At 41.7% G+C, this 10,521-nt stretch overlaps 1 protein-coding gene across 2 annotated transcripts in view; it reads right to left on the bottom strand.

The window, feature by feature from the left end:
• Positions 1–1,056: 1,056 nt before the first annotated feature.
• DIP2A (disco interacting protein 2 homolog A) overlaps positions 1,057–10,521 on the bottom strand; it is a 74,436-nt gene continuing 64,971 nt past the window's right edge. For both annotated transcript variants that reach the window (XM_058839793.1, XM_058839794.1), the window contains exons 31-38: positions 10,350–10,518; positions 9,141–9,311; positions 6,521–6,582; positions 6,300–6,357; positions 5,531–5,605; positions 4,789–4,963; positions 3,379–3,502; positions 1,057–3,054 (exon numbers count right to left, since the gene is read on the bottom strand). In XM_058839793.1, the coding sequence (XP_058695776.1) occupies positions 2,802–3,054; positions 3,379–3,502; positions 4,789–4,963; positions 5,531–5,605; positions 6,300–6,357; positions 6,521–6,582; positions 9,141–9,311; positions 10,350–10,518 (1,087 nt within the window). In that variant the 3' untranslated portion in view covers positions 1,057–2,801. The remainder of the gene's footprint in view (positions 3,055–3,378; positions 3,503–4,788; positions 4,964–5,530; positions 5,606–6,299; positions 6,358–6,520; positions 6,583–9,140; positions 9,312–10,349; positions 10,519–10,521) is intronic.

Here is a 10,521-nt window from a genome sequence, read left to right as displayed (position 1 = left end):
CAGCGCCAGCCCCTAAAGCGGCTGTCCCCAGCTCCGAGCACCCCAAAGTCCAGGCGTGTGGTTTCCGCCGTTAATGGAAATAACAAAACAACTCCGGCCCAGACTGGGTGCCCAGCTCATGTGGGCCACGAGGGACTGTGTGTGTATCCCACAGAAAGTGTACTGTCTACCCTTGCTTTGGCTGGAGCTGCCACGCCACCCCACCCCACCCCATTCCATCCCATCCTAACTCCCCTGGCTGGCAGGGACATGTTCACCTCCTGAGCTGTTGTTTTCTAGGGCATCCTTGGTCCTCGAGGCGATCCTGTGAGTATGGCCCTCGCCCTCCCCAACCCTTCTCACACCCAACACCCCCTCTACATTCTCATCATTCCTTCCCAGGGGACACAGGGGCCCACAGGACTTACTAACCCAAAGGGGAGAGCCTGGAGACAGGACCTTCTTACCCTGACAGTTTCGGAGAATTTTGGTAGTGCAGTGGCTGCTGTGGGTCAGCCTGCTGAAGTTGCTGGAGGGCAGCATCCTGGTCCTGCTGCTTCTGCTTCTTCTGCTTGTGCTTTTCCTTTGCAGCTGGTACTTTCTCCCTGGCAGGCATCAGCCTGGATCTGGCATCAGGTCTCTTTCTGTCCAGCTGGTGCCTTCTGCAATGTTTTCCAAGGGTATAAACTTCAGTGCATGTGTGGCTGCAAGCCAAGCAGGGTCATGGCCAGTCTGTGCCTGGACCTGGAGCTCAGAGGCCCTGGAAAGGCTCAGCCATGCCTGGAGCAGCTGCTTAGCTGTGCCACGGCAGTGATATCTTAACAGCCGTGCCCTGCCTGCCCCATGGCAGTGATGTCATGTGTGACACAGTGATGACAGCATTGCAGCCTGGCAGAGGTTCAAAACAGGAAATTCAGGACCATCCAAGCCTTACAACTGCTTTACCTGCAAAGCAATTGCTGTGAAGCTTTGCAGAAAAAGCTCTTAATGCATTAAACTGTCTGTAATATGAGTGAGAACTGTGCTACATCAAGGTTTTGACCTAACAGCCTAAGTTTCAACATTGATCAAGTCAGATTGGCGAGAGCTGTTTTGAAATGTTTAATAAGCTTTTTGTTTTAAGATTTACTTTACAAGGCAACTGGTATCACTTTCATCAGTATCTCAATACAAAAGTCTTACAATGCTTTATTTGCTAAAAAACTACACCATGGAACTGGGGGTTAGGGACTTGTCTCCTTTTGCCAGCTGTGTCGGTAGGAGGGGTGTCCCACAGCCTGCTGCTGGAGGCTGCTGGACTCAAAGAATAAGTTACACAAGTTCTGTACATAATTACAGTCAGAGTATGCAGCTGTATTATACACCACAGGTAAACACCATCAGGGCCCATAACTACTATAAAGGAGAGCTGTTTCTTGAAGATTTCAGAGCTTATCTGACCGTGGATAAATCTGATCTATAAGGGGATTGACATCCATCGTTCTTAGGCACTGATCCAGGCAGAATTGCCTTGCAGAATAAACTGGCTCTTTTGCAAACTTGTGCATTATTAAAAAAAATTTATGTAGCGCTCTTTAAGAAATCTATAAAAATAATTATTTACTAATCTTGTGCCTACCTTCAAACACATAATTATTTTAATAACTTCATATTCTCTTTCTGCATTAGGTTCACTGCAGTATTAGATCAGGCAGAAACTTCAAAACCATAATTAGTCCAACTGTGACTCAACCAACTGGATACTTTAGCCCAAACAAAAGAGTTTAAATACAGTCCCAAAGAAAACAAAGGAAATTTGTACCACAGCAGCTCAAGCTAACTAACACTGAATAGGTTTTTAGATGGTGGGGAAAAAGAGTTACTATTTCAAGTTTTAGCACAGAATATTCAGGGGAAACACTTTGTAAGCCTATGCTTTGTAAACATTTATACAAATCATTCAGAGTGGCTTTGGAATGGATTTTCAAATCCTTGGCATTATGCAGGGCAGGAATGAACAGCTAACACTGTGAAAACAAGCAACTTTGACATAGAGTTAGAAGAGCAAGAGCACTGAAGGCTCCTGCATCAAGTAGTTAAAACTGGGTATTACTTTGTATTTTATTATAAAGTTTATAGCATTTCAGAGTCCAGCATGGCACCATAAGTAACCTTGTTACAGTATTTGTTTTTGCTTGGTACAAAAAAGCTGAACAGCAGCATAACTGTTACACTGAATCCAGGATTGGAATGGGTTGGCTTCTTCTGAATAAGGATGAGTCACTGCTTCAAAATAAAAACGCTCTATTTTTAAATCTCAAATATGTGCAAAATTCCTTTCAGTAGAGAATGTGGTAGAGGTGTGTGCAATGTTGAAGGATATGCCCCAACCCCGATACTGCCAATATACTGCAGTCACATGGAAGGTGAACTCTGGATGGTTACTCACGACTTTGGGTGCTGTTTCCACGAGTCCTCCTCACAGCTGGTGTTCTCTCCCCACCCCACTCTATGTCCTTTTATGCAGTGCATCAAGTACTGACATTCATAATTATTCTCTCCCCTCTGCCCCTTCCCCCCTAAATAAAATTGGTCCATGATAGTTCTAATAAGCTTCCTTCAGGAATTCCAGTAAACTCTCCATCCTAAGACAGCTGTGACTGTTACAATGAGTTTATGAAAGCAAATGCAGTCTCGGAGATGAAGGGCTGTATGTAAAGAGAAGTATCTCCATTTTCCTAAGGTCTTCAACAGCTTTTAAAAACAAGAGCATGGATTCCAATGTTATTATGAGGAAAGCCCCTTGGATTTTGGTGCTTTAGCCTTGATGTGATTTGCTGTTTTCACATGTTGTAGGCAACATAAATAGGATCCAGCTGATCAGCTAAAAATCCATCTCTCAAGTGCATCCGTTGCTTCTCCCCACGGGAGTTGATGGGAATGACCCCGGGATCCACGATGACCACAACACCAACAATTAGATAATGCTCTTCCAGGACCACGTTCGTCACCAGCGCGACCAGATCCAGAGCTTCCTGCTCTGAGCCTTCCAGCTCCACCACCACCACCAGCAGGTTTGTCCAAGTAAACACAGCACTGTTGGCAGGACACACGTGTTAATTGGGGAGAAAAAACCACCTGGACAAGTTATTAAAAGAGATGATTGAAAGAAAGACAAGACCTCCCAAAGCTTACAACTAAACCTGAAGGCTTAGAGGCTGGAGAGGACCTACAGCCAATGATACACATAACTCATGAGGGCCAATTTGGAATAATACATGTGAGAAGAAATCATCCATGAAATCCTTGAGATGTGTTTACCACACCCATGCGCATATTCCAACACACCCAAGGAAGTTACAAGTTCTTCTGCTTTAGAATAAATAAAATGATACAGAAGAATAATGCTGTGGTTCTTACCATTCTGCAATGCTCTTATGTGCTCTGATTACAGAGGTTTCTATGTCGATGGGGTGGTACCTCATTCCTCTGAGCTCCAGTGTTTCATCCAAAGAGCCCACCACATACAAGGCATCATGCCTCTCTGCAACACAGCACACACATTTCAACATCATCACCTCTACAGGACAAACACGGTCACTTGTAAGTGCTGATTCCCGACGTTCTAAGATGTTCCCAGTGCTTCCTAGGAGAGTCTATAATACAAGCTCTAGCATTTGGAGAGAATTAAGAGCTCATGTAGCACTTCTGCCTATGACTCCAAGCAACTGAAACCACAATGAAAAAAATTTCTGGGTCATTCAGTTCTGTCCTTTCTCTCAAGTAATGTAATCTCTGTTCATAAACACAAGCAAAATCCATCGTTAAAGCATCTTTTTGTTCTACTACTCTTATCAGAGAACTTTTCTTCTCTGACCTACACAACCACTTTTCCAAATTCCCAAATTTAACTTCTTTTTTTTTCTTTTTAACACCAGTTTATACCCACTTGTCCTCATGCCATCAGAATTCTACACAGCTTCTTAAGCTCCCAAGTTTACACAGTAAGAACAACTCTGTCGTCTGCTCAGCCTCAGCTTTGCCAGGTTAAATAAGCAAAGCTCTGCTTAGACCCTACCTGAAGGACACACTCTCCACATTCATCCTTGTAACGCTGTTCAGTTCAATTTTGCTTTTTTTTTGTTAACTGTTTTATAGTCTTGCTCAGTTGTGTCACTGGAGGTGAAAATCACGCTGGGAAGCTGCATTTCATATATACTGTATGTTAATTCACTGCACAAAGCCTCTCAAAAACTGAAGGACAACTGATATTGTTCCCTGGTGATTAAAATCTCTGTGATTATTCAGAAAGCTGCAAGGTACAAAAACTTGTTATTACTACTCAGTGGCAGCAGTTGAGACACTGACACTATTCATGTAGACACCATCATTCAAGTCCAATCACAGAAAACCAGCAATATACATTTGTTACTAAGTTACAAGTATTCAAACCCCTTAAGAATGTTAAGAGATCTATGTGTTAAATATATGATTATTTGTATTCTGTCTCAACAGAAAACAGAGCAGATGGAAGATAAACTTTTCCCAAGTTTAGACATCTTGGCTTAGTTCAAAAAACCCCCAAGATTAACTTTATTTTCTATACTGGAAAGTTTCTCCTCTAGACCTGTAACTCCTGAAAGACTGCAAAACCACTGGTATCTGTGCATGTCCTGAACCTGCTGAATGACAGAACATCTCCTCCTTAATTCAGAAGTCTTCTGTGATGGAAGTCAGCACAAATTTTCTGGACAGCCCAGTCTTTGCTGGCTCAGCTTCCCCTAGGAACCTCACACAAGTGGCCCTGTAGGTCCAGGTGTTTCCTCTCACCTCCACTGGCATCCGTCAGCTCTGTCCTGCGCAGGAAACCCAGGTAGCCGGTGCGAGCCCACATGGTTTGAGTGTCCCCAAAACTCAGGCGAGCAGTGAAATGATCAGCATGCAGTGCTTCCTCTCCATACACCGTGTAGTAACCAGTAGCGTTGTGTGGGCTACTCACCCATATCTAGGGGATAAACCAAATCCAAACTGGAATAAACACAGGTTATTTTGCCAGACACAGACAGCATGGTTAATTGATTTGAAAGATCCGTTTCACTGACAGTTTTGACTGCTCCAAAATGCCAGTTTTATTTAAATAATTAACTTCTGACCAGAGAAAAGAAGTTTTATATACATGTAATTGGGGGATGGTAAAGGCCATAAAAAAATGAACCAGGCATTTGGCTTACAGGAAAGCTAACCTATTAGTTGGGCATCTTATTACACAACAAAAAGATGCCTATAAAACAAAGGTTAAACCAAGCAGCAAGTTACCTACTGCTGCTGCCCACTGATGGGAGTACATCCCTACCTGCTCTAGCTGCCAGGCAGACACAGACTGGTGCCCTGGTCTCACCTGGTGCTGTGCAGCCACATGTGCAGCAATGCACACAGTGCAAGCTCTCTGTGGGGTTCTTACATGATCATCCTGGCCATCCCACTCAGGGGAAGGAAGGCATTTATCTAACAGGAGGTGTTGATGTATCACATCACTGCTGATAAACCCAGTACAACAGAACCAAACCTTTACCTCTCCCAAATGCGAGTCTCCCAGAGGTCCCTTGGTTTCTGTGTGTGCTATGATGACCTTTACTCCCGGAAGAATCTCAAATAAGAAGCAAACAGAAGTTAAAAAAACGAATTCATCAAAATAGAAGTTAATCAGAAGTCAAGAGTCTGTGCTTCTCTTACTAGTTCTTTCTGCACCACAGATACCAACCATCTCTTCCTATCACTGTTAACTTGTTAAATAATTTTAACTCTGAGCAGCTGTTTTGCAGTGTTGGTTTCATACCTAGAAAATGCCCTTCATATGAAGACCTCAGATTTGTTTTGGTGGTAGAAATTTATCTTATTGCTTCATGTCATGCACCTGGCTTCACTTTAACTACTCAGTCATAAACTGTTCTCCTGGACAGGTACTGATACGCCAAGCTCATCCCACACATTCTTTATCCAGGTGATGCAGCTCCCTGCCCAGGTGAAGGCCATGAGGACATACAGAGTGTCATAATGCTCCAAACTGAAAGAGGAGGTTTGGAGTAGATATTGGGAAGAAATTCTCCCCTGTGAGGGTGATGAAGCCCTGGCACAGGCTGTCCAGAGAAGCTGTGGCTGCCTTACTCTGGAAATGTCCAAGGCCAGCCACATTGGACGGGGCTTAGAGCAACCTGGGATAGTGGAAGGTGCCCTCCAACCCATGGCAGACAGGAACTGGAATGAGATGAGCTTTAAAGTCCTTTCCAACCCAAACCACTCCATGATTCTGTGAGGAGGAAGGATCACACTCAGTCTCTCACCTTCCCAGACTCCATAAGTGGCAGACTGTGTGGAGAACCTCTCTCTACCAAACGCACCCTGAGAAAATAAGAGGATACATTTGTACAAGACTTGAAGAACAATTGGAGGCTAGGATTTTTTAAAATTTTTTTCCTTTTTCTCTCAGGGAATTTTCTCCCATCTGCTGCCTAAGATATGAAAATGACTGTAGCACTTAAGAGAGTCAAAAGATGTACTGTACCTGTCGTGTCGAAGTGCTCTCATATCTACATAGACTGTTGTTGGATCTGGTCCTGCTGTTCCCTAAGAATAAGGAGGAAGAAACAAATTCAACAGAAGCTACAACACCCTGTTTTCATTCTCACAGCCACATAAATTCACAAATTTCTCTCCCTTTTTTACTGACACTTACATAGCACTTCCCTAACGTACAAGAAATAAGGTAGCCCCCCTTTCTACAGTGACTACTGTAGAGCCTTTGCTTTTTATGGAATCAGTCAATGAATGCACAAGTGAAGTATGCATTACAGGTAAGTCTAAATTTGCAAATTTTTTAAATTTAATATCCAGCTTTTAGGATTTTATTTGAGTAAGCACCTGCTCTAAAACCCATATAGCCAGTGCAAAAGGATGTAAGCACAAAACTGTGTGGGCCTAGTCTCTAACACTGCAGAACCAGATGGACTTTAGGACGTGACAAGCACACATGCATCACTATACCTGTTCAGCCAGCTTGCCCAGCCTGTTTGGCTGACAGCAGGACCACAAACAGAAGTAACAGAGGCCATCAAAGTGTGGGAAACAGAGAGAAAGGGGAAAAAAGGAAAATACAAACAAAGAGGCACTGGAAACATAAGATACACACAGTAAGACAGAAAACAAAACTTACACTGTTTAAGAATGAAAAGAGAATTTCCATTTCAGATTATTTAAGAGCTTGGCAGTCCTTTTGGAAACATGCAAGTCTCAGATCATGAACATAAGAGGGCTACAGCAACTCATACATTGCTTTATAATAAATCCCTTCTCCCTCTGTAAGACTGTTTGCAGCTTCAGAAACACCTCCTCAGTGAACCAGTTCAGCAGGGCTGGAAGACATGTATTTATCTGCCTGCTAATTTTTAAGCTTTTGATACAAGTTAGGTCATTAATTAACATTCATTTAAATCCAATTAAAAAAAAGTGTAATCCAATTAAAATATGGAGGTATCACTTTGGAAGAAAGGGGGAAAAAGAGTAGAAAACCTCTCCACTAAAAAGGGGCTCAAGAATGGAAAACAGAGATGAAAAAGGCATAAAATGAAGGGAAGCTTAACTGCTCAGCAGTCCTGCATTCCTCACCAGGTTTTTTTGGAGTACTTTTCATGTTGCCATTCAGTATTCTGCAGAAATACTGTTTCCCACCCCTTTATCCCAAACTGAAATTTCTATTTACACAGGAAATTTGGAAAGCTATTATTTCACACTTAGGAGCTGAAATGCTGTATTCAATGAATTTAAAATCTTAATTTGCAGTCATCTTGATTTCGTGTGTATCCTTCCTGGTTTTCCAAGTATTGATTCATAAAATCACTCTGAAATTATTTCTTGATAACCATTTAGCTTGGTCTTGTTAAAAATCCTTTATTCTTTAATTGTGAAAGAAACTATAGAAACTAAGAAAACAACTGTAAATGGCAACATATTTAAGTAACCTATCTCTCTTGTAGGAAACCTAGAACACTCTAATAAATTCTGAGAGTTGAAAAGGCTTTTCTTCATCTAGTGGGCACCAGGAAGAAAAAAAAAAAAGGAAAAACAAAGTTTTGCAGAAGTACAGTAGCAATTTTCATAGAAACCTATTTTATTAACAGTAATCCATACCAATAAAATTGGAAATTAAATTTACAATTACACATACTTAATCCATGTGCCCCCTAAGATGCTGTCCACATACAAAGCTACTGCCTCATCTGAAACCTGAGCTCATTATTTACTAAATCAAGCATCCTCCAAACTTTAGGGTGCTTTCCAATTTTCTAGTCCATGCTTACTTAATACCTGATTTTTCAGGTAAGTTTTGGAATATATATTTTTGATATATATTTTATATATATATTAAAAAAATGTATATATTTTTTAAAAATCTCCTGACTGGAAAAAAAATACCTTGTTAAGAAAAATTAGACTTCCTCTGGTTAAATTACACATGAAAGATTATTATCAGCTGAATACTAAATTATCAGAGGTGGTTCTGGCCCCCAGCATGTCATTATCTCCAGACTATAAAGAATGGCCAAGTACTTTATGGGCATATCCTCCCTCTCAAAGCTTCCAATTTCACACTTTTAAATAAAAAAACAGTCCAACTTTTTTTTTTTGTCCACACAAGGTGAGACAAAAATATTTGCATGCTCCTATTACTCGTTTGGGATCTTTAAAAATAAAAAAACCCTGCCAATTCTGTCAATTTTCCTGGATCTTATTTGTGAAATTCTGTCTTCTGTTTAATTCCATATTATACAAAAGACAAAATCTGAATCACACAGAAACAGAAAGAGCACTGCTTGTAACATGTAATATTAATGAACAGGAAGCTGTTTATTTAGTGCTTCTCCTGCATAGTAGGAAGGAAACCAGTTTCTTAGTACTGACCCTCTGGATTAGGAAAGTAAATCAATTGGTCAACTAGTACAGAAAAGTGAAATTATCATAATCAATACCATATTAAAAATCTTATTAAAAAGCTTAATTTCACTTGGTGATGAAGCAAGCAAGCAATAGAGCTCTAGTTCATTAGAAAAAGAAATCCATTCAGCTGAACATGATTTTCTACCAAGTTCTCAGAGATTCTGTGTAAGGAACAAGCAGTTTACCCTCACCTGCAAGCAAATTGCTACGTTGACCCTGCACCCAAAGGTGGTGCTCACTGCACGAGCAGAGAGGCCCAGGTCTTTGAATAACTTGGAGAAAGACTGGGTGAGGGTGATCCTCGGTCTCTCCTCTGCCACCACCATGCAGGTGCGCACACAGGACAGGTTAACCCCCTTCATCTGCGAGGGCAGGAGGAGAGAACAAACATTTTAACTTCAAAGGCAGCAATTCTAGAAATAAACCAAGGTATTTTAGAACAGAATGACTTTAAAAGCACCAGAGTAAGACATGAACTGGATTAACACTACAGATGTTGTGTAGCTGCAATGCACATTCACCATTTTGAGCTGAAAATCCCTCAAAATTTTGCCACAGGGCTGGGCTCACCAGAGACTGCTGGCTCCCAGCACTGCACAGTTTAGGTGTCCCAGACATCATCAGCTCCTCTCAACATGAACAGCTGTGGGAATGCTCCTTCCTCTTTAAGAAAATTAAATCTGAGCAGAGAGATTTCCCTCAGAAATAAATAGATGTATTAGAGTGTATTTGATGTTGTCAGGAATCAAAGAATCATACACATATGCTTTGAGTGGGAAGGAAAGAACTTTAAAGCTCACCTCATTCCAACCCCTCTGCATGGGCAGAGACACCTTCCTCTAGATAAGGCTGCTCCAAGCCCCATCCAACCTGGCCTGGAACACTTCCAGGACTGGGGAAGATTACATCCATTTTAGAACTCAACACTTTTGGTATCAAGTGATAATCTGAAAGTGAGTGAGACTTGCTGAGTTTTGGGGGGCTTTTTCTTTTGGCTGTTTTGGGTGAGGTTTTTTTGTTTGGTGAGTTTTGGGATTTTTCCTTCTGTTGGTGTGTGTTTTGGCTGGGATTTTTTTGTTTGGTGTTGAGCTTTTTTCTTGTCTCAGACACAAATAAATTGACAGGCTTGCTATGTATTTTGCCCAGAATCTCAAAAACATCCAGCAGCACAGAGTTTGCACAAGTAACTAAAACTGAAAATACAAGACTTCTTTTTTTCCTCCACCAGAAACATGGAAGCTGAATCTTCCAGCAGTCTCAATACTCCCTGAAAATCAAGTCATAATGGAAGGCTCTCATGGGAACACTTAAATCCTCATCTTCTCCAAGCCAAAATGAAGTATTTTTAGAAAGATACACGTATGTTTCTGTCAGTATGTGGGAAAATGAAGCCCACTCACCCGGAGAACATCGGTCTGTGTCCCGAGGCCCTTGGTGCATATCTCCATCACGGAGTACGAGCAGAAGGTGACACGCACTTTGTACTGGCTGACAGCAGACAACCACAGAGACACGTTGCTCTCCAGCTCCAGAGGAGGCACCAGGATGGACTGGTGACCTGAATATATACTG

This window comes from Poecile atricapillus, chromosome 5 (genome assembly GCF_030490865.1).
Source record: "Poecile atricapillus isolate bPoeAtr1 chromosome 5, bPoeAtr1.hap1, whole genome shotgun sequence".
NCBI classification, from domain to species: domain Eukaryota; kingdom Metazoa; phylum Chordata; class Aves; order Passeriformes; family Paridae; genus Poecile; species Poecile atricapillus.
Note: the sequence above shows the minus strand (reverse complement) of the source record. Positions and strands in the feature narration are given on the sequence as shown.